Source organism: Penicillium malachiteum (assembly GCF_028827825.1).
Source record: "Penicillium malachiteum strain IBT 17515 chromosome Unknown utg000001l:1.0-8184562.0:1.0-8186909.0, whole genome shotgun sequence".
Lineage (NCBI taxonomy): Eukaryota > Fungi > Ascomycota > Eurotiomycetes > Eurotiales > Aspergillaceae > Penicillium > Penicillium malachiteum.
In genome coordinates, this window is record NW_026643094.1 from 5,467,947 (window position 1) to 5,491,897 (window position 23,951).

At 46.4% G+C, this 23,951-nt stretch overlaps 7 protein-coding genes across 7 annotated transcripts; 5 read left to right on the forward strand and 2 right to left on the reverse strand.

The window, feature by feature from the left end:
* Positions 1-590: 590 nt before the first annotated feature.
* On the forward strand, positions 591-1,862 carry N7483_002045 (uncharacterized protein; the record flags this gene model as incomplete). The annotated part of the gene is made up of 2 exons (XM_057085482.1): positions 591-841; positions 899-1,862. 2 exons carry the CDS (start codon positions 591-593, stop codon positions 1,860-1,862), a joined length of 1,215 nt encoding a protein of 404 aa, XP_056951631.1.
* A 2,778-nt stretch (positions 1,863-4,640) lies between these two features.
* N7483_002046 (uncharacterized protein) lies at positions 4,641-5,324 on the forward strand (the record flags this gene model as incomplete). The annotated part of the gene is made up of 1 exon (XM_057085483.1): positions 4,641-5,324. One exon carries the CDS (start codon positions 4,641-4,643, stop codon positions 5,322-5,324), a length of 684 nt encoding a protein of 227 aa, XP_056951632.1.
* A 639-nt stretch (positions 5,325-5,963) lies between these two features.
* On the forward strand, positions 5,964-7,858 carry N7483_002047 (uncharacterized protein; the record flags this gene model as incomplete). Its single annotated transcript, XM_057085484.1, has 6 exons — positions 5,964-6,144; positions 6,221-6,366; positions 6,440-6,912; positions 6,968-7,085; positions 7,138-7,316; positions 7,375-7,858. The coding sequence occupies 6 exons, from the start codon at positions 5,964-5,966 to the stop codon at positions 7,856-7,858; spliced, it is 1,581 nt and encodes a 526-aa protein (XP_056951633.1).
* A 4,547-nt stretch (positions 7,859-12,405) lies between these two features.
* On the reverse strand, positions 12,406-13,824 carry N7483_002048 (uncharacterized protein; the record flags this gene model as incomplete). The annotated part of the gene is made up of 2 exons (XM_057085485.1): positions 12,406-13,696; positions 13,742-13,824. 2 exons carry the CDS (start codon positions 13,822-13,824, stop codon positions 12,406-12,408), a joined length of 1,374 nt encoding a protein of 457 aa, XP_056951634.1.
* Positions 13,825-17,484: 3,660 nt separating this feature from the next.
* N7483_002049 (VHS domain protein) lies at positions 17,485-19,895 on the reverse strand (the record flags this gene model as incomplete). The annotated part of the gene is made up of 7 exons (XM_057085486.1): positions 17,485-17,685; positions 17,748-18,764; positions 18,821-19,093; positions 19,146-19,433; positions 19,477-19,603; positions 19,667-19,754; positions 19,829-19,895. The coding sequence occupies 7 exons, from the start codon at positions 19,893-19,895 to the stop codon at positions 17,485-17,487; spliced, it is 2,061 nt and encodes a 686-aa protein (XP_056951635.1).
* A 274-nt stretch (positions 19,896-20,169) lies between these two features.
* N7483_002050 (ribosome biogenesis TSR3 family protein) lies at positions 20,170-21,393 on the forward strand (the record flags this gene model as incomplete). Its single annotated transcript, XM_057085487.1, has 3 exons — positions 20,170-20,411; positions 20,464-20,600; positions 20,657-21,393. 3 exons carry the CDS (start codon positions 20,170-20,172, stop codon positions 21,391-21,393), a joined length of 1,116 nt encoding a protein of 371 aa, XP_056951636.1.
* Positions 21,394-22,296: 903 nt separating this feature from the next.
* On the forward strand, positions 22,297-23,583 carry N7483_002051 (phosphatidate phosphatase App1 family protein; the record flags this gene model as incomplete). Its single annotated transcript, XM_057085488.1, has 1 exon — positions 22,297-23,583. The coding sequence occupies one exon, from the start codon at positions 22,297-22,299 to the stop codon at positions 23,581-23,583; it is 1,287 nt and encodes a 428-aa protein (XP_056951637.1).
* Between the last annotated feature and the right edge of the window lie 368 nt (positions 23,584-23,951).

The window sequence follows — 23,951 nt, forward strand, 5'->3', positions numbered from 1 at the left end:
GCTGTATATGTACGTGCATGAGTACCAGTGAACATTCGTGACCTATTAAGGTTATACATTGCTAATGATATCAACTCAACAGATCTCCAGCTTGCATCATGGATTGAAAAATGCGATACAAAAAGGATATACCTGTCCCAGGGTTGCACCTAGCCTGCTACAGACTGTATCAGGGAAAATCCACAGTGTGAATCAAGTTTGCAAGCGTCCTAGATTTAGGATATGTCATACATGTTAAGAATTCTCAATGGAATGCTCTTTTACCTTGAAAGATTATTATTAACATTACTTTGATAGCGAGGTTCTTTATACATTCGGTGCATCGATATAATTTCACGTGACTTCATATTTTCCCGATTAGGAAATCTTTCACAACCGTCTCATGTTAACACGCGCTTATGCTGTGAGGACAATAAATAAACCAGGCAGATGGATTCTCACCGCCTATGAATGATTGCGACAGATACGCCCTCTCCAGACGCGTTGTTTTCATTCTCATCGCCCATCCTCTTTTTCCAGAGTGGCTTTCTTTAACATCCCCCTGCTTCAATTCTTCAATATCTCATCCAGTGTCACTTGCATTCGTCAGGATGTCTAACCCTGTTATTCACCACCACTCTGAAGGTCCCCAGACCAACTTCAACCGAGGCCCGCTCTGGCTCCACCAGTCCCCATACTGGCCGCCTGGCAGTGGATGGCCCACTCCACCCAGAGGCACTCGATCTCTCATGGATACAGCCATCAGAATTGCAACCAAGGACCAGTCTCTGCTGACACCCGACTTGTTCAAAAATATCCCATGGCATATTGCAGAGGAGATATGGAACCATCTGGCGCAATTGTAAGTTATTTATCAACAATCTACCAGCATTTTACTTTCATACTAACCAGTCTTTAGCAACAAACAAACACTCTTCATGTGGAGAGTGATGGCAATAAACTATGAAGAATTCCGCAAAGAAACCCCGTCATATATTTTCACTGCTGACAACATTGCTTTGCCGATCGCCCAGTACTATGACCTGCTGGATACCAAGCAGTGCCAATGGCGAGCTATGCTGTCAGTGTCGTCTGATCTAACAGGCAATCCTGAGTTGGTTGCATTGGCCCGAATGACAAACTTGGTTGCCCTAGAAATCAATCAGCACATGAGTCCCCGACCCATTGGTCGGCCATCTCGGCCATCTCAGATGCAAAGGGCTGAGAATGCTCCCCGGGATGGTATCAGTGACAGTGTTGTTCTCAGCTGGCTGGAGATAGTTGAATCACAAAACACACTGCAGCACCTTCGTGTCTTGCGATTGAATAGTCAGAAACTGGTCAACTGGAGGACATTCCATCATCTCAGCCGACTCCCAGAACTCCAGATCATCATCCTCTACGACTGTGATCTAATCACAAGGTCGTTGCAGCAAGATAAGGGGGGACCTGTATACCATGGTGATTGGTATTGCATGACACTCACCAAGGCTATGTCATTGAACCGGGACGCATGCAAGGTGTGGTCACCATTGTTGGAGATCTATAAGAGCTCGTTTGACGCAAACTTCTTTCACAACACGGGGCACCGAGTAGCTACTCCATCAACGCTAGACAGAGATCTCCCAATGATGGAGTTTCAGCTACCCACTGTCCATCCTGCTGGGGAGGATAGACAGGCCCGAAGGGCCCAGGCAAACAGATGGAACTGCCCGTCGGAGATGTGGGACAAGATCGTCATCCTACAGAAGATCTCCCTCAAACCTCAGGCAGGTCTCAAGAGAAGGGGCCTGGATGTGCCTCAGTCCAGAGCCGTCAAGCCACGCGTCATGAAGGACCGTGGTGGCCCGGACTTGAGCACCATGTTAGGAGAGTTTGCTTGATTTTTGAGCAGTCCCCCGCGCCGACCAAGGGAATGAGCTAAGGTTCCCGTGAGAGTTATGTGAGAGTTCCAAGTCAGAAGTGTACGATATGTTTGAGTGAGAAGTGTATGATGTGTGATGTGTGAAAGGTTATCTATGGCGAGATGGTGTGCAACGTGAGAAGAAAAAAAGAGTTCAAGCTCTCACTTTCCTATTAAGTGAATCTTGCTTTGGCCGATATTGCACAAGCAAAGATGTTCAAGCTCGGGAAAGATACCTTACAACACGCCCCTTCACATGTGCGAGCTGGACTCAGTGTGATCAGATCTATTCATCTGCTTTTCATACTTATACATCGTCTTCCTTGACTATGTCAAGGGATAGTATATATACGCAACTTCAGTCTCATTCAATTGCGATACTACTATTGAAGCACCACTGTTGAAATTAGGTCTCCGTTTCAACTTGAAGTTCGTGATATATCACCTTCTTCCTCACCACACAACACAACACACCACACACAGAGGCTTTTCTATTCCCACTTCAGGTCCCCCAAAAACTGCATGCGTGGTGACCAGAGCAAACCGTTACAAGCCTGGGATTCAAGCTGCTCAAATACCAAGGAGATATGAGCTTCCTTTACACCGGTGACTACAACTTCGATGAAAATCGGGATACTCCGCAACCTTGGAAGGTGTGGGCCCGGCCCAAACAAAGCCATTGACTTCACGTCTTTCGACGACCTGGAGCAGCTTGGTATTGACCATCGCCTGGCGGTCTGTACCAAGAAATAAAGGCCTACAAGGATACAAAGAAACTCAAAGCGAGCGATATGACCTGATGGGAAGTCAGCACGTGCATCGATCTCTGCTCTGGGAAGAACTCATGCCGCCGCCAACAATCGCCCCAATCGCCAACCTTGACTGGGACGCTGTCCAAGGCAAATAAATTCGTTTCCCTGCCTCCCGACAATACTGACCTCTCAGATGAGTTGGTATACCTGCTCGTCAAATCTGTCTCACAATCCGAACGCGTCCGTCGCTGGTCAGAAACCTTCACAAGAGCAGGCGACATCCGCACGGAAGCCCCATACAAGCCAGCAACAATCAACTGACTCCGAGAGGAAGTCTACCCAGCTGATTGGAAGATTGACGAATCAACTGTCTCTAAAGCTGTGACTGAGTTCATACGCCTCGCGGCAAAGAGGTACCCCCAAACGACCTGGGAGCCGGATGAGGAGAATAAATCCTTTCTCGGTCCTAAGCAAAAACCTCGTAAGACCTTACTCCTGAAGCACGGTCCGATCTCCGCAAATAAAGGACGAAAGCGGTACAGTCGAGTAACGCCGATGCGGAGATGATCATCACCCGGGCTATGTTGTATGTGTCCGATACCATCTAGACTGGCCCATCAGTCAGATTACGTTCCCGAGAGACGGGTATTCAAAATTATTATGCGTCTTGAAGATCTTGAGCTCCCGAGTTCGACCTTGCCGTCTTCATGTGTTACCTTCCAAGGGCACTGCCCAGTTCCAACTTTTCATACGAGATCAACACTATGTGGGCCATCCTGAGCATTCAACTCAGCAGAGACGGCTATAGGATTGACTGCTGGAGATGACGATCTTATTTGAGCTATCTCGCAATCTTGCACAGTTCTTGGCTTGAAGACGTCTTTAAAGTCCTAAAAGGATATGCATTAGCATACATGGTACTAGATACGATGATCGCTACAGAAGAAAATCTAGTCTCGGTATTTGAGCAACTTGAGAATCCACTGTTGGCCATCGATGCCCCCTTTCCTTCCAAGGTTTTACCAGCGATTATTGCTGCAGAAATGGCCCACATCTATTGTGGTTGAGATAGATCGCCCTTTTCTCGACTCTTGTACCTTGCGATCTCAATTTATTCAATTTTGAGCTGAACAAATCAATTCCACGTAAACTACCTGCGGGCCAAATTTTGACACTAGTTCGGACCTATACCCATGATACTATGTGATATGGTTGATTAACATTTTAGTTTAACACGACCTTCTCCATTGCCCTAGCTCCTAGTCTGAGTACTCACTTGATCTCAGTTTCCATGTTGTAACTAATTATATCTCTGTTTATTGCGGAGTGAATGATCGATGTGGGTCAAATGGACCAAGATCGACAGGGCCGCGTGTGCGCGCCAAAACCTCAACACATCATCGATGGGAATTGCGGAGGTCCATTTGTAAACCTGCATGTATGCCTAGTTTGCCGATCATGGTGATTGCCTCATTCAAGCTCCACTTTGCTAAGCATGCCTCGTAATTATTCATCGTCATAGGGCTTTCTACCTACATCAACCAGGACTCCACTTAGGGATCCAGGCGACAGCTTAATCACGCTGCTGTTCTAGAGGAATGTCATCATTTGGATTCGTATTCCGATTTTTTCCGACTACAGTGTGCATAATCTGGATCGACATGCGTTGAAACGTATGATGGGGAAATGTATGTGTCTCGATCACATCTCGAACTTCTCTCTCCATTGATGTTCTTCTCGATTTCCCCATGGGTCAAACAGCTGACGACCGTATCGCTGCGGTACAACAAATTCAATGTTTACTGAAATTGAGACCTATGATGTGATTCGAATGAGTCTGGATCACGGTTGATTCAAGGGGTTGGAAAATGTATAAAGAGGTAGACAAATTCCCTCCAACTTCTCATCAATCAGATCAACAAGCCTTCAAAACAGATCCAAACTTCCGAGTCCATCCATTCTTTTACTCTCAATCTTTCTACAATTTCCTTCAAACTACCATCAAAATGAAGTTTTCTCACGTTCTTGGCACGCTGATGGCCGCTGGCCTTGTTGCGGCCGCTCCTCCTGCTGAGCGTCCAACCGATGTCTCGAACCAGCAACTTCCTGCTGCTTCTGGAAGTCCTGAAGTCTCTCAGGGTCAAGGCCAGGGTCAGAACCAAGACCAAGACCAGAACAAACCCCAGACTCGGAGCCAGGACAATGACAACGACAACAACAAACGGGACCAAGACCAGAACCAGAACCAAGACGCTGCCGCTCCCCAAAAGTCTGGCGTCCCTCCTCTCCCTAAGGAGTCTAGCGTCAGCACTCCTCAGCAACAGGAGAATGATAACGGCAAACGTGAGGAAGGTTCTTCCTCTGATGTTCCCCCTCCCCAGAACTCCCAGGTTGCTCCGCAACCGGAGGTTGAGAAGGGCCAGAACGACAATGGTGTGAACGACAACGGCAAGCGTGACCAGGGCCCTCCTCCTAAGGAGCAAAAGCAAGACAAGCCTCAGGAGAACAACAACCAGCACGACAACAACAAGCGCAACCAGAGCCCCCCCTCCCAAGCACCAAGATCAGAACCAGAACCAAAACCAGGGCAAGCCTCAGAAGAACGACAACGGCAAGCGCAAGCAGGGTCAGCCTCCGAAGAAGCCCTCCCACTTTCGGGCCTGAATTGGCCGATTTCTGGGATTGCCTAGAGATTGAACTTTCTCAATGATTTCTTTGACCTTTGAGTGACCACTTGAATTGGCTATTAGTACGGGCAAATTCTTCTGAGCTGATCATGAATCTTTGTCTTTGAATATATTACTGGCTGGATATTTACTCTATTTAGAAACTCAAGTCGGCCTGGATATGAATTTCGCTTTATCAGATAAATACACTCTCGTTGAAGGCCCTACTGCGAACTTCCTGTCTTTTCTTCTCCATTTCAGCCTTATAGCAGCACTTGAGTTACTGGTAATTCAAGTTGCCAGTAGTGTACGACTTGCATCTCACGTCTGAGCCATGTATCATTAGTGCTGATGTTATGTAGCCGAAACTGCCTCCAAGAGATGAGTTGACTACCACCATTAGACAATTGCTAGTTATAGCACATTTTTTGTACCTCGACCTCAGATCTCAAAGCTCCGTGTATCACAGCATTAAATAACATCTGTACTTGGAATAGAAGAGCTATATGATTCTTATCTTTTTATACTTAAACCCCCACATAGCGATGACATAAGCTATGATGTCAGAAAAACAACTTTCCTGATTGGCTCACGCCTTCTAACCCCGCGCATCACCGCTTCTCTTGCCTCCTCAATTACACACATCGCTGTACCTGAATTGTCATGGCTGACCAGCAAATCCCTCGGGAAGGCTCGGATACGTCCTTGCCCACATCTGTCAGCTCTAACAATGGTGCCAACATCGCATCGCCTCGATCCAGCACTGAGTCCCGTTCCTCCAATCGCAATTCACTCCGCGTCGGCCACATGCCTCCTGCAAACCATCAGCATCGTCAAAGCTTGAGTGAGACACTTCGAGGACCTCCGGGCTCACCACGGACTCGTCGCCAACCGTCACTTAACCAAGCTGCTCTTCAAAGCCTTATCGATAACCCCCCCGCCGCCAAAGAATGTCGATCCAGCCTTTGTTGATCGCGACTGGAGAGAGATCTCCATCGGAGAGCTAATCTCTCCCGATGAGTTGCGATTCGTTGAGATGGACACAGGAATTGAAGAAGCTACAAATGTGAGAGCTTCTTGAGTCTCTTTGACAGTCTTACATGACATTTTGAAGTACTGACTCACCCCTTTCTATTTAGTTGTTGATCGATTCCGGCGCTGCAGTATTGTTGATCCGTGAAAGTCCTCAAGACAAATCAGCGGTAGCTACGTTTGACTACTCAGATCTGAATGCATACCTTCTCCTTGCGGCCGGACTGGCCTTCCCGCCAGAGGCACATCGCGCATCGTATGATGAGATTGCGAGGAAAGCGCAGGAAGGGGAGAAGATCCCACTCCGAGATGTGAAAGGATTAGGTGTGGAGAAGGAGCCATTGATTACATTACCAGCATCGGCGAATGTTTTAACAGCTGTCGAAACATTTGGAGGGGGTGTCCATCGCGTGGTGGTCACGAAAGAGTCGCAAGATAACGAGGTAGTTGGCATTTTCAGTCAATTTCGACTCGTGAAATTCCTGTGGGAGAATGGACGCAGTTTTCCCGTTATTGAGGAGCTTTATCCTCAGTCACTACGGGATTTGCGAATTGGATCGCAGAATGTCATATCTATCAAGTAAGTTTCACACCAGCGTGGGTTGTCTAGAGGATCCTAATGATGATCATTTTAGCGGTGATAAACCTCTCAGTGAAGCTCTTCAAGTCATGAACAGTGAGGGCGTATCTTCCCTTGTCGTTGTCGATAATCATTTCAATGTCATTGGCAACATTTCTACTACAGACGTCAAGGTGAGATATGGTGCTTGGCCCTGGGGACGCATTTGCTAATGATCCATCCCAGCTCCTGACTCGGTCTTCTTCTCTGCCACTTCTCCACAATACCTGCACCCACTTCATTTCTGTTATTTTATCTACACGAGGTCTGATAGAAGGGAAAGATTCCTTCCCGGTGTTCCATGTAAACCCAGGCTCGACTTTAGCCCACACAGTTGCAAAGATTGCTGCGACTCGATCACATCGGTAAGATCTTTTGCAAACAAAATCCCTGCATCAACATAATCAATCTAACATATAACAGTCTCTGGGTTACCGACCCGGCATCTCCATCTTCATCAGGCCCGCCGACCCCCTCCCATTCCGCCGTTCATATCCCTCTAGCGACACCACCACTGGGAGCTCTTCCGACAGCTACTTCTGCTATATCCCCTCCACCATCTCCACTGCCTCAATCTGCAGGCTATGCTCCATCACCTCCTAGCTACACCACACCTCACCATCCCACGCCTCCTCAGCCCCCATACCCACATTCACCAACCCCTGGTATCAATACCACTCTAGCTCCATCCATTCCTGCCTCGGCATTACCTGGAGCTCGCCTATCGGGTAAATTGGTTGGTGTTGTCAGCCTTACTGATATACTGAATCTACATGCTCGCGCAAGTGGTCTCAGTCCTGCAGATCCCGCTGAATCCCGCCGTCGACGACGCAGCAGCTCGACCTCGAGTATGAATGTTCCTCGCAGCGGCGAAATTGGTCGAGAGCTTTTTAGTCGTGGAGTCTAATCGGTACAGAGAACCCATCTCCTTGTCTCATACAATAGCATGCATTACTCTTTGTCGTTTCTTTTTTCTCTCTGCAAATTATCTTTCAATCAACGAGCTTTTACGGCGTTTCTGGCTGGTACAACACCAAATATTCTTTTTTCTCTTTTGTTAAGCCTGGAGTTTGTATGTTTGGAGAGGCGGCAAGTTTTATTGATTTTACACTCGGAGGAAACATTACCAGGTGTGATAAGTATGCGCGAATTCTGATTCATGTATTGTCCTGTACTTGCCACGGCCATGAAGTTCGATACTGGAAATATCTCATTGAAGCGAATCATATCCTTACAACCAAGTACTCAAACCTGGACATCCCATTTGATCAATTCTTTCAAGTTTGTAGAATTGAGTGTCAAGACTTGAATTAGCAGCCTACTTAGTGAGATTGACAGCCCTAGATCATACTAGATCGTTTCAATGTGGGACGTGGCGTTCGGTCTCCAAGATTCGCATAAACAGCGATCGCCGCAATACTTAGTACCTGCCTATCGAACAAGCCACCAACCACACTGATACGGTATGGATATCAACTCCAAACTTTGCCCGCTTCGTATCTCTTCTCCTCACGAGGATCTTTTGCAATATCTAGCGTGGCGTCATTGCCTCTCGGAGATATCTTAACTGCGAAACCAATCAGTCAGCAGATAACATCTCGATTAATCTGTCTGTTACGAGCCCATGAGGGACTAGGCTCATAAGGTTATCGATTTGGTCGATCAGCTGGAAGGAATTCCGGTTGGTCAATTCATTTACTCGGCTATAAGCGCCAGCCATTGTGATGAGCATATGTTGATTAATAGTCTTGTATTCCTGTTTATGCACTCTAGACTGTCTCATCACGGTAGATCACCATCATATACGAAAAGGACTGTAACCCGTTAATCCTGATCATACAAGTACTCCATACACTGAAACAAGGAAATGGACTTGATCTTCCAAGATATAGTAAGAGACACGTAATTAGTACAGACGATCAACTTGGCATCTACTAGTATACCAGCCCTGAAGGGCCCCCAAAACTTGAACCACATCCACCAGTTCCAACCGAGACCCGACAATCCGGTTCAAGTGACACAACCCCGGATTTTTAACAAAGAATAATCACTGAATAATCAATTGATCCCAGTTACTGAATAAATCATAGTGATAGCGGAATCTATTCCCGCAGATCACACCACTAGCACCCGCATGATCTCCAGGTCATCTGCCCATACAATCTTGGCAACTCCTGCGGGGTCGGGGATGTGTCCTCCGATCTCCTTGATATCACTGGATAATACGAGTCAGGGAGGCTCGAAACTACCAATAAGCTGAGCCTCTTTCCTTTTTTCCTGTTTAGTGGATCGTTTCGCCGGATGCAGTATGCCGATCGCTTGGCTTCAATTCAGGGTACTGATTGGGTTGAATGTCTAGCTTGCTTTTTGTGTCTGGTTGTATTTTCCGCTCGGGGAGGTGCTTAGGAGGGTTGTGAGTGGATGAGATTCTACTAGGACTTGGTAGTAGCTTTGAGGTTGAAAGGATTTGAGATGTACGGAGTAGTAGGTTCCATAATGCATGTGGACTAAAACTTTTACTAGTAGTGCTTTCTAATTTTTTAATGGTAACCGAATTGATACTATGAGCTCCAGGGCTATCAGTAAAATGGACATCTGGATTATTAATTCGTCTAATTTTACTAGTTATATTTGCTTACAATCTAGACGCCATATGAGGCGATTAATATCAGACCTAGATTTGTCTGGACCCTACAATCACACAAAACCCTGTCAGCTGTACAGAGGATAACAGAAAAGACCCTTACGAACCACAGAATAAAAAGGTCAAAAAGGAGAAAGGAACCTGAAGCTGCAATTGATCCCCGATTCCTTGGCTCTACCTTTAGTGGATAACCAGTCCAGCCCGGTCTCTTAAGCCAGCATCCACTCGACCAGTGGGTCTAATCCAAAGATGGCTGCTTACGGGAGATAACTCCCCTGACCAGGGTCATGGGAGTCTAATTGGATGATCTGTATCTGCAGTTCTGCAGGGGTTCTGGGCTCGATATGGTATGATCTCAAAGATTTGGATTTCTGGGCTTGAATTCTGAACACGGGTATAACGGCATATGGAGATACTTTCAATCTCAAATGTTTACAATTTGAAATCACCGTGTCCGTGCGAGTAGAACCCAGATGTCTGGAGCCGCGAGCTACGAGGTACATACTTTACTAGAGGCTTTACTAGGGCGATACTAGTACCTATTTTGGAAGGAGTGATCTATCAGAAGCTTGAGGCTGTGATATGCCTCACACCACTTCGTACAGGAACCTATCCGATTACTTCGGGGAATTGTAACGATCTATAGACTTTCTAGTCAACGCATGGACATCTCGGCTCTCAGACCACGAGATATGATCAAATTTCCCTACTCAGTAGCCAAGACACAACTGGAGGACTAAGAGCACAGACATCTGGAATCAAAAACAAAGTCGCGGATACGTGCAGTATGCATACAATTGCCGTGATAACGGTCAGGCTCGTGCGTTCAATATTGGATATCATTACATGACTCGCAATATCTGCCAATTATCCGCCATTATCAAGCCAGGTCCCTTATATCAGGGAATGGCTTCTTAAATCTGTCTACATTTAATGATTTCTCATCAAATCCGACTGCATTTCACTAGGACCACACCAATTGATCCCCCGGATGCGTGCACGGGGATCCGATCACGGGCACAGCCAGGATGGATCCAGGGTTCATGAGGTCCACCAAAAGGACTTCAAAAGGTGTCCTAAGCAGGGTTTATCCATGGACTCGGCGAATGTAAGAGCCGTGGTTCATAGTCCCAATGCGGTAAGGTGGTCTGTGCGGGAGCTGCAACCTTAACCCCGCAATTTGTTCAATTTGAGACGAAATATTATACAGTATTAATAGTAAAATAGAGATGTTGAATAATGTCGTATGAGCTAGGTGGATGAATCAAATAGATACTCAGTAGATCTTAAATAGAAAACATTATAAATAAGCTTTGAACAAAAAAGAAATAAAACTCCACATACTATACGGTATACCTTGTACTACGTGTTCGCAAAATCCCCACTACGATGCCTGTAGATCCATTCAAATCCCCGAGGATCCTCAGATCATCCATTAATCCGATTGGCAATCCTAAACCCTGACCTCATATGAAGTCACCTGCACAAAATCCTAGCTTGATAACGCCAACTTATCAAGTGGTACTCTTCAGGCCCCCGGTACAAAGTATCCAATCAGCAATCACATCCTCACAACCCGGTTATCTCGTCCAACGAGAGCTTGAATCATACCAAGAATTGCATCGTATAGCTGTACAAACCCTAAACACTTCATGTTATTGTGGAAATTAGATCAGAATACGAGATATAGTCCGCAATTAAGTCCTAATAGTACGAGTTCAGTTCCCCGCGTCGATTCCATGGCCTCGTGCGGTATCGTGCGACTTAACAAGGTGTGCAAACTCGAGTTCGAAACACGGCACAAATGAGGGGTTTACTAGCTATTAGTCTAGGACATGTACTAGTGTGATGTAGAACCTAGTGTTTCAAGTTTGAACGAATGATATTTCTCATCTCGCTTGTACTGTGTGACCTTCATCCAGTTTGTAGATTTCAGAATCACTCACCTTCGACTTCAAGTTTGCCACTTCCACGAGTCCCTTCGTGAGCACTGGCAAAAGTACCTGTTCCAGGTATTCCGCCGATTGGTAACGGGATCTGATTTCACATACCACTGATAGGACTAGGGGCCTGGGATCGGGGAGGAGGTCTTTCCACTAAAATCAGTGGGGATTTAATAGGGGAGTATAGGGTTTTCATTATGTCCTTGTCCTACCACTTACTCAGTGTGCGACCTCAGGTATGGTCACGGTGGGGATAGGAGCTTTTTTTTACTCTCCGCCGTAGCTGTAGCTATATCTGTCTGGCACGGCCCGTGGACAAGCGACATGGAAATGGGGTTGAAAATGTTAGATGAGTGGGGAAGAAAGATGAGGGATGAACTGTGAATGGTGTGATGTATAGCCGCATCCGGAAATGATTGTTTGCGGCATAATGCAACACTGGTTTTAAAGTACTGGTGGTGGGGGAGACTTAAGTGAAGAAAATACCTCTTACCTTTGTGGTTTGATTTTTTTTTTCTTTGAAACTTAGGTATATTATTCTACCAAGGATTGTATAGTGTAGGTTCCATTTTAAGTATGGATTCGTCTCTCGTAAATACTATACCAAAGCAACCCTGGAACCGAAATTCAAATCAAACTCCGGTAAATAAAAAAAATAACTCAACTTGACAAAAGAAAAGTAGAAAATATTTGTAGATGGTTGACACATGAGGAAATAGACAGATAAGAATAGTAAGAGGGGAAAGGTATTGTACAGAAGCAATGTACAAGCCAACGCGTCATCTACAAAAGAGAAAAAGAAAAACAACTTGGGAATAAGCCGCCGTGGGAATCGCAGAATCAAAGAAATCGAACAGAGCACAAGGATCAGCACGAGACGGTAGCAAACTCGTCTAAAGTGACAAAATCCTCGAAGCCGAATGGCTCCCGATCCTGAAGTGACGAATTTCCATCCAATCCCAATGCAAACTGACTGAACTCATTAAAATCCGGATCTAGTTGCTCGTGCGAGACTGAGACCATAACCCCATCACCCTCTTCCTTCACAGGCTGAACTTGACCCACTGCCATCGGGGAGAGTGGGGTATTGGGGGTCGGACAAAAGTCAGGAGTAGATTGGGTCTCTGCCGAGAAAGTCTCAATCTTCGGTGAGCTGGTACTGGATTGAAGAGCCATATGAGCCTGAGCGAGGTGCGTGCTCTGAGTAAGCAGGTGGAGATTGTGGAAATTGTTACTAGGCTGGGAGTGACCACGGGAGTGGCCGCTTGGTCCTGAGATAGAAGCAGTTGCAGTTGGCGCGATAGCAGGGGTCGCTGAAGGGGTTGCAATTTGAGTAACGGGTAACTCGGGGGCAGAAGCGAGTCTGTCTCTGAATTGGCGCATGTGCATTGCAGAAGCGGTGTCGGTGGGCATCTGGGCTTGCTGCATCATTTGCTGCTGCCACATATGTACAGCGTGGGAATCGGTCGGTGTATGGTTGGGGGTTGGGATGTGCTGTTGCATTGTCCATGCGGGTGCCATCTGGGTACTCCAAGTCGGTGTCTGAGTTTGGGTCACATATGCGGGCACTTGACCGGAAGGATTGGCGGTTGTCACCATGTTGGAGTAATGGGTTCCCTCAGATCCATCGAGACAGGTCATGTATGACTGGGCACTCGAATCAAAAGTAGTCGTAGTTGATGGAGATAACACATAGCCATCACCAGTAGTCATAGCTGGACTGGCTAATGAACCAGCGTCCATAGATTGTCTGAATGGGGATCGCAGATTACTGAGATCCAAACTCATTTTCCGCGATGAAACACTGCCTTCAACAGAGGCTTGGGGAGCATAGCTTGCACGTCGACTGGCGATAGATGAGCCACTTGAACCGTGACCGTGACCGTGACCTGAACTATTGGCTCGAGCAGCGAAAGCAGCCAGGAGATGACGGTGAAATTGCTCTTCAATCTGCATATTTTGGGCTTGCAGCATACGAATCCGCTTTTCCTGGTAACGTTCATCGACTTCTTCATACATGGCTTCTTTTTCCACAATTTCTTTAGTGATATGGAAAGCCTTGCCAGTGCGCTTCTTATGCAGTTGAGAAGCACGATTAGCAGACTCCAGACGAGCATCAAGACTGCGATCCTTTCGACGCGAGGCCGCAATAAAAGCACTGCTTATGATTAGATTTTTTTGCTTTTTTTGTGCTTATTCTCACACATAAGACAAGAGGTACATACCGCTCCTGGTTCTCCTCCCGAGAACGGGGATGGGTGCAATGTCCTGATCTAACTCAGACATAATTATAGATAATAGAAAGAATCCAAGGAACTCCACCAGATCAAACTAGTTAGAGCAAGGATTAAAAAAAAAAGAATTATGTATAGCTTCGTGTAGAAGAGGGGGGAAAAGATGGTTTTAAATACAAGAGGGCTCCGAGCGTAGCCTTAGGAACTTGGGAACTTTAGGGAGCTTGCAGGGCGCATCCATGGATCCAAGTCGATCACAGTTTGGGTGCCGAGAATTGTATTTCGTCCGGAAGATGAGCCATGGTTATTGAATTTATTGATTTTAATCATTTTTCTTCATTTTATTTCCCCATCACGGCGAGCCCGTTCGAAGAAGCGCCACACAGAATTATACGAGTTCCCCTACCTTGCAGAATATGGTTACGGAGACCTTTTCCCAGCCCTGGAGTCTCTCCCTTTTCCCCCCATGAGTACCTAGGTATACTTGGGTTTTTTTTTTCAGGTTCCCAATTTTTAATTCTTTCCCTGGTACAGAGTACAGAATATCCTGCTTCCTTTTTTTTAATTACTATTATCTTCCGCATTTCACTTGGTTTTTTTATCTAGGCCTAGACCGGCGAGTGGAGTAAAGCGTGTAGAGTACTCCCCCGCGATGTGACTGTGCACTTGCAGATCCGCTTCCTAACCCGGATTCCTTCACGTTTTTTCCTAGTTTCACGTTTAATTCTGGTTGTATTTCAAGTATTTCATTTGAATGGCTGTGAATTATTAAGGTGGTTTATAATAAATAATTTCATAAAATAACCTAGATGCTACTATGTAGTAAATCCCAGAGATTTGTATATACAAAAAATCAGAAAATCCAAAGCTTATACTCTTCCTATCTCTCCATTTTCACTGTCGATCAGTAGTATACATGCGGGTCCAACATGAATCGACATTCACACAAAACTCAGACTATTAAGGAGCAAAAATGAGCTCAGATCCGATCCTGAGTCCGCGCGCCGCTAACCCCAGCCTAGCCACATTGTCGCCCGGTGGGAATTTTGTTAAAGCACCGCCACTCTTCGGGGAAATTTCGTGGAATTCTGACTCAAGCGGTTCCTATTCAGGATACCAAGTGCGACTTGGAATATTGGTAGTATCTGAATAAGTGTGGCGAATATAGGGTGCCTCTAGACCGATTTCGTGATTTTATCATCTATACCCATGAAGAATGATGACCAGATAGGACTAATAGACTAATAGGACTAGTAGGTATCGAGTAATCTTACTAATCCCCTTTATCTTATGAACTTGAACTTACGTTAAGCGATCAATCTAGTTATCCTTGGAATAGGTCTGTGGTCAAATGTTATCTTTTGGGATTTGGAATACAGCTCCAAGATATCTGCTCTATCTCATCCTTCAGCCTTTTTAAATTAGTTTCATCTGATTCAAAGAGTCTCTGGTTTTGATATTTAGAGATGACAACACTTGAGGGAAATGAATATAGCACTTTAGTAGTCGAGGTTCTCATCATTACTCAAAGTAAACATACTAGGTAGTAGGTAGTAGTACATGTACTCATATCCAGGCACCACTAGCAGTGAGATGATGCACATGTAAAATTGATAGATAAGAACTTGACTAGTGCCAGTTACCAGATCATATGAACAGTAAGCTGTCATGATCGAGGTAAATTCATCGGAAATTTATTTCCTAGTAAAAAAAAGCCACAGTTACGCCATTCATCCTCTATCTGTTGAATAAGCCCAGCAATTAATTCCCCGAATATTAGTAGTTTGAAAAGGTTAACCAACATCCCTGCATCTTCAAATTCACCCCCAAGTTCCCCCTCAACTCTAACTTCTCCCCTTCTTACACGTGTTAATCGAACTCTCTCTAGCTGCATGTTGCATACCCCATGCTGCACACTTCAACCAGTGAGCCAAGACCACATTTGAACAGGTATTTCCATCCCCACTGATTGGTCTGATATGCCTAGCCCCGTAAGCCGCATCGTGCCAGACCACCCAGGCGCACAATCTAGACTGTATAGCCTCCCTCTTTCCTGCACGCCTGAGCCCGTGCCCGAATCGCCACATCTCATCCGTGGTCTGAGTTCGTTATCATCCGGCCGAGCCTAGCCTTTTTGGGGAGTTCTCTTGGGGAGATTTGGAGTATTATGGAGATGCTATTTACTCGCCACCTGAGAACTTCAAGTTCATGAAATCTCTAGTTTCAAGGAACAGGTTCAAGTTCAAGTGCTCATGACTCGGATTTCTATTTCCAGTCTGTGATGTGTGGTTCTGTGGTTAAGCCAAGGATTGGACAGGGTCTCGATTATTGCGAATTCATGTTCATCAAGTGCATTCTATAAAGCAGATTCAGGATTCTCCTCATTTTGCCATCATAAGAAATAACGAGAAAGCCAATAATATTGAAATCTCATGAACTTTACTACATAACACATAATTTGTATAACCGTGAACTTCAAGTTCATTTTGACATACTCCGTACAAACTGTGGAGATCGTAGATCTCTGATCTCTCCACCGACGATCGCACATCCTGATCATGAGCCTCATTTCACTACTGTACCAAGCACCACTCCCTCGGAGTCATCCATTTCCTTATCTTCAAATTCAAGTTTGCAAAAATATCCAGAATGGTAATTTTGACGGCCCACCGCGACACTAACATCAACCGGGGAAATGTCGGCGCCAAATCACATCAACCTCGGCAGTGCAAATAATATGAGCTCCGAGTAATTTCTGACAAAAGTGGCCAGGTCAGATTAGAAACTGGACTCGGTACGCCAATTGCAGATTCAGATAAGTGGAGATTGGTGTCGTGAAATGATCTAATTCTTTAGTTGTCATTTCTTTCCGCGAATATTCCGCGATTCTCTACACTCTATACTATTCATCTTGTCGGGATCCCCGAATAACGATTCGGACGAGATCGGGTCTCCACTTCCTAACTCAATTATCGCTGATCTTGAACTGATTGTTCTCTCCTCGTTGAACTTACTTCAAGCTCATCGATCATGAGCTACTGCACGTGCGTTGATCGACGGTACATCATACTGGAATTGGCCCCTGTGTACCAAGTACCTGGCGGGTGCCATGATGCTAATGCAGGTGATGCTAAAGTTCTGAGATAGTGATAGGTTCATGATTCATTTGGATTTGATCGGCCGTTCTTATTTTTTCTTGTACCCAGATAAGTAATGCGATGCGAGTATTGCATTTGAGAAATAGCGCATTGATCTAGAGATTGACTTTCGGTAGTTCTGACTCTTCCGAATACCTTGGACGAAGGGAACTACATATCATACGGGAAGAATCTCGGTAATTGTTAAGTGACAGTGACTTTCATTGAGATGTATCGGAAACAATGCGAGGAGAATGGGGTTCTTTATAAACATGAAGGACGCGCTAAGTTTCAAATCGTCGAGAAACACTTGAACAAAACGATAGGACGATACGTATGTGGGTTGACTAGGGTAGCCACAAAGTCGCTAGAACGACAATGGCATTCAGACCCTTGTCAGGGTCCAGGGCTGACGGCAGTGGTATCGGAAGTGGTCTCGGGTCTGGTATGCTTCCGACTGGCCGGCCAAAAGGAACCGTCCCGGTCAATCGGGAAGAACAGGAACAACTCAGCTTCATCAGACCACTTCACTTGGCACTCTACCAATGAGTATTTTTTAAACTAGGATTAAACGCCTAGTAAACGCCCAGAGATGGCACCATGCCCTGTTCCTCGCGGGTCTCGGCGCCAAGCTTGTAAGACACCTTAAACCGAAGTTTGACCGAGTTGCCTTTGCCCGAGTCAATGCCATCGAGGAGCATATCCTGTTGCACGCCGTTCTGTTGGAGTGGTGCAATGTCTCGGCCAGACTGCGGCCGAAGCTGGAGGGTGTAGGACTAGAGAGGGTCTATAGTTAGAACGAAGTTTGTTAAGAAATGGAATATACTGATGGGCTTACCTTCTCCACTGCAACCTGGAAATGAAGCTCCCCAATAGGCTGGCTGGTAGTGTTGGAGAAAACAGCTCTGATGTAAATCTGTCGCGGCGCGTTGGGTACACGACGAACTTGGAACTCGACTCTGAGCTGTGAATTCAAGACCTGGACTTGGTTATTTGCGGGGAGGGTGTTGCTTTGAGGAAGAGAGGATGCAAAGTTCCAGTCGTCATCTTCGGCAGCCCGTCCTGCGGGCTGCGCGGGGACACTGGGTCCTCCAATAAGGTCAAGTAATGATGATGAAGCCGGTGCAGGCTGACTTTGAGGGGGCTGGAAAGCACTGCTTGCGGCGCTTGCAGGCCGAGGACTAGCAGAAACCAACGAGGCAAAGGGATCAGCTGCCTGTGGTGGGGTTGCTGTTGAGCGAACCATAGGTGACTTCCCGGGTACTGGAGTTGAGGACTGAGAGGCAGGCCGAGATAAATTCATCGATGAAAGGATATCATGATTCAGCTGGAATGCCGCTAGATTTTGCTGCATGGCGGTTGCTGACATGGCCGGCGGGGATGGACCCGATGACATAGGAGGGAAGCCCACTGAGAAGAGGTTAATGATCACGTTTTCCTCTGTGCAATAAGGATAGAACTTACTATTAGAGCCACCCAATGAGATAAAACCGCCAGGGAGAGGACCCTCCTCGCCAAGTGACAGGCCAAGGAGATCATTCTCCAAAGCATTACCACCATGAGCCTGCAAGGAAGCCTCGGGAGCATTGCCATTGGAGCTGGGCTCCGGGTCGAAATCAATCAATGACAATTCATTATTCGCATTCTTAGACACTCCAGTTGTTGTACCCAGAGTTCCCTTTGGAATTCTTGATGCAGCATCCAGATCGCCCACTATGACCAAGTTGTACCGTTCAATGGTCCGCACTATACTGTCATAAATTTCCACCAGCTTACGGGCTTCGGGGTCAGTCGATTCCGCATCGCACATCTTCGCAATCTTAGATTTAGCGTTCATCAGGGCCTCCCCAAGTTCCTATATCAAAGGTCAGCAAGGAACCCGCATAGATAAGCTCATGAGTCTAGACTCACATGGAAAACTTCTCCTTCAGGAATTCCCTGTCCAGGCTGCTGATTCTGCAGCATATCCTCGAGAAGCCTCGCTTTTGCTTGCACCATTGATACCTCCTCTGCGGCCTTCGCCCGGTAATCAGGCTTGCTTCGGTTATCGTATCCTGCCAGGATCTTCATCAACTGATTGGCTTCCTGCAAATCAGCCGGTGTATTTCTCCGAATAAGCTCCTGAAGCTTTGCAGATTGAGCCTCTCTCTCCTCTTCTTCCATCTCTTCAGCCGAGCGAAGATTCTAAACCTAGTCAGTAGTTGTTTTGATAGGGATTGGTCACCAAGGTACTTACGTCACTCGGGTTCAAGACAGCAGCATCCTCACGACGAACCTGGGGGAATGAATAACCCTGTTGAAGTAGAAGACGATGCATGTCCCGAATGAAGCCCAGATCTTCCTTGTACCGCGACGTTTGACAGATAGTCTGCCGCCACTCCTCAATCGACTCCAGTATGCGATGTTGGACCCGCGAGGTACGCACAGCTGGACGCTCGGGGGAACCTTCGCACCAATTCATTGAGGAAATCTTTGGTACTGATCTGGAGGTGGAATTTATAACCGCAGTTCTTGACGCAAATATCTAGGAGCTAATATTGTGAAATGAATGCGCGTGTCAGTTTCACCCCGCGTCGCCAGGCTGTCATCTCCGCTCCTCTGTGGTATTCTGGACGTACCGCTAGCGCTAATAACGCAACATTTTGATTGCGAGAGTTGATTAAATGAACAATCTCAACAGATGCATCGCGAGGGCTAAAGGATAGGATTCGATCAGTGATGTGCGATGTCTATGGGGTTTGGGGGTGCTCGACTCACGTATTGCTCTTCTTGGAATTGATCAGATCAGCCACTTCGAGGTTCAGGGCTAGGTTGGGCTCGATGTTTCGTGGATCACATGCATTGCCTAGGTAAATCAACGGGTTAGCAATTCTGTCATTTCCCATATCAGCCACGTTCAATGATGGGTGTCTGGCTCACGAATCGCCCGCTGTAGCTGTGATAGCCCCGGTTCGGCAAAGACGCCGAAGCTGTCTCTGGCCGCCATACGTGCTGAAGCAGCCTCCAGGGTTGCGGTTTAAAGGGAATAGAGAACAAAGAAATGAAGAAAGGAGATGCTGGAGGGGGTTTCGGGGGTTCAGGGCGGGAAGCGCAATGGATTGTAGACTGAAGAGCGGACCGGGCGGAGAACTTGCACGTGTGGCGCTTATGCTCCTCCAAGAACTTTTTGGAATTTCTTCCCTTCAACTTGTGTTGGATTTAAGAATCAACTAAAGAACTATTTTCTCTAATTTACTTGACTTTGGATTTATATCTTCACCATGGTCCGTCATAAGAAAGAAAATTTCTCTCGAGGAGGCAAGAAATTCTCCAACCCCCGCTCACGACCGGTGCCCCGCGATGATGGAGAAGAAGGTGCTACTACATCACGACCTGCATTCAAGGCTGCTTGTTGGGATATGGGACATTGTGACCCAAAGCGATGCTCTGGAAAGCGTCTGATGAAGCTGGGACTCATGCGGGATCTCCATATTGGCCAGCGATTCCCTGGAGTTATTGTCTCGTATGTAACATTCTATCTCGCTCTTTCAACTTTTCACTGACTTTTTTACCAGGCCGAATGCGAAGAAAGTGATCTCTCCGGCGGATAAAGAACTCATGGAACAACACGGTGCAGCGGTAGTAGAGTGCTCTTGGGTGAGAGTCCATGAAGTTCCATGGTCGCGAATTGGTGGAAAATGCGAACGACTTTGTATGTGTGTCGCGTGGTGTCAGAATGAATAAATACTAATTCCTTTGTGCTTATAGTGCCCTACCTTATCGCTGCAAATACTGTCAACTACGGTAAACCTTGGCGATTGAACTGTGTCGAAGCGTTAGCGGCATGCTTCTGTATCTGCGGTCACCAGGAATGGGCAGAGGAGATCTTGAAGAATTTCAGTTACGGACAGGCATTCCTGGATATCAACTCTGAGCTACTCAAGCGCTATGCTGCCTGTGGCACGGAAGAAGATATCAAGAGGACCGAGAAGGAGTGGTTGGCCAAGATTGAGCAAGAATACGAGGACAGCCGTGTTGAGGGCGCAGATGATATTTGGACTCTTGGAAATACCAATCGCATGCCCACAAATGCGGGATCTGATGATGAGGATGATGAGAGTGGGGAGGAGAATAGCGACGAGGAAGAGGAGGCAGATGAAGAAGAGGAGGAGGACAAAGACCCATTCGCTATCTCTGATGACTCCGAGGAGGAAGAACAGATGGCTGAAATTCGGCGCAAGATTCTGAACTCAAAAGCTTTCCAAACCCCCGAGGTTCCTGAAAAGTCACAACCAGAGACAATCGCGAGGCCGCAACCTGCGTATATCGATTCTGATGCTGAGTCTGGCTCAGCGGGGAGCGAAGATGAGGACTTTGACAAGATCATCAACGCTACCACGGTGACGGATCGCACCGGGCTCAAGGCTCTTGAACGGAAACGAGGGGAGGATACAGTTACTGGCTCGTTCTCACGGGCTGAGATCTCTGCGCCCAAGCGGTGGTGAATCTGAGATCGCAACGAATCACGAGAATTTCGGTGTATGACTTGATGAAACCAAAAGCATATCACATTAAACCCTTTGAATAACAATTAGACCAAATTTTTACTACATTCCTACCAGTGTATGGGAGTCTACACCTTCAGAGTACATACTATTTGTCTCAAAGTTGATCCAGCAAACCACACTGTAACTTGATCTTTCTGCTATTTTTCACTTGATTAAGTTGTGAATTGTCGGGATAGTAGGCTTTAACACTATATTTGTTTCAATATGGACTCGATGTCTAAAACAAGTCAACTGGTGATCTTGCCCAGGATGATCCTGGTGCCGCGATCCGTCGTGCATATGCAGGGTCACCACTAGCCCCAGTTCGCCTAGAGAAGTTAAAAAAAAATTCCTGGAAACAAATATTTATCCTTCTATTCAATATTGGTGTGACATTCAAACCACATGGCATCACTTATTCTTCGTTGTGTTCGGAAAAGATCCATTTGTGACCAAAACACGAACTTAACGCCCACCTTCAACTATACCACATGACATCGACAACCTTGGAAATGATATGACCCGGTGGTCTACTATCTACACTATCATCAGCCTCAACGCGGGGAATTCGGGATTCAGTCTGGGTCAGGGCGAGTGTGATAGAATTATGAAAGAAATTAAAACACGCTAAGGGGTAGATCGGTTGCTATATGATCTGCGTGTCCACCCCTAATTAATTCCCGTTCTCCTGACCATGATTTGAACAGTGCCAGTTCAGTGAGACCTCGGTCGATCTCAGGTTTATCCTTTCTCCTTTTGAATCGATCAAGTCCTCTTCAAAATAAAGAGTACTATTACATTACTCTGCGTCTGGATGACCCCGGAGAACCAAACACTATACCCAGACCTGAAATCGCAACTATGTCCCATGACTCGGACAAGCCGAGTGATTCTCCGGTGCCCGAGAATATACAAGATGGAGTTACTAAAGGTACTAGTGGTACCAGTAACAATCCAGACGAAAAACCTGTGCCTCTAGAACGGCGTGGCTCTTCCTTTATGAAGTTCGTCGCTTCCATCCTGGGCTCCAAGAATCCAATCACCCATCCAGCAGACCCAAAAACAAATACCGTCTGGCTACTCGACAACACAGCATATCAGCCAATCCCCGAACCAGGCTCAGAAGATCAGTCAATCGAGGAACCCGTGCCCTGGCAGGCAGAGTTCGTATCCGCCGTTTTCGAGACACAAGGCCGTAAAGATGTAGGTAATCTCGTCGCCTCGATCGCCGATTACATCGGACTAGACGGTGAGAGCGGCATCTCAATCTCAGAGGTTCATGAGCGCATCAGTGCTCGCGTCCAACCATTTGTTGATGTGGTCTCTCCTGGTCGAACCATCACACTGGAGCTAGATATCAATGGTGATATCCAATCGCACCAAATGGGTCCTTCAGACCGAAACGGCATAATCTGCCAAACAATCCAACTCGCTACCTCGACACATATATCAGACAGGAGTTTCGTGCAACCTACTCTTACTGGATTCGGTAATACCATTCCAGCTCCAAAGACGCATTTCGCTACACCAGAAGGCTGGCTCGTTATCTCCGACATCGACGACACAATCAAACATACCATGACCATGGAAGCTACAGGAATCCTACGAACAACATTCACCGAGGAGCCTGTCCCAATTACCGGTATGCCAGATTTCTACCGCTATGTTCAGGAAGAACTTCATCCAGCTTGGTTCTATCTCTCCGCGTCCCCGTATAACCTATACAAATTCCTACACGACTTCCTCCATCAGTACTACATACCTGGGACCTTAGTACTGAGGGATTACTCATGGTTAGATGTGAACGGATTAATCAAATCATTCACGGAGGGGACACAGGAGTACAAGACAGACCGGATGGAGAAGATCAGGACCTGGTTTCCTCGTCGAAGAGTACTTTGTATTGGGGATTCGACGCAGAAGGATCCCGAGGCGTATGCGGAGATGTATCGCAAGTATCCTGGGTGGATTCATGCGATTGCGATTCGGAAGGTTAAGGATGTGGCGCATATGGAGGAGTGTAATAGGAATGAGAGGTTTGAGGAGGCGTTCAAGGAACTGCCGAGTGAGGTGTGGACGGTTTTTGAGGATCCGGTTGAGCTTTATGATTTCGTGGATCAGCTGGGCATGGAGGATCAGGTTTTGTAAATTCTTCTTGTACATAGGTATCAACTTGAAGTAATATCCAACATTAATTTCTCTTTACTGCAGGTGTTATATAAAATACTAGTAGTGAACTACTATTGGATGACAGGTAGATAGGAGTCAGAGGAGATTTTGAATCCTATGCATCTACTGTTAGAAGATTCATGCATAGACTGGATCACTACTGCCTAGAGCACTTGAGCCTGAGTGATCCAAAGTCTACAAATCCTAAATCACTTGTCTACAGCTAAACAAATCTATGACAAGATGAGCATTCAATGAGTAGCCAAGAGGCCATGATTTGAGTATAGTTCTACCACTGGAACTCGTGGCCAAGTAACGAAGCAAGAGCGCCAACGAGAGGAATAACA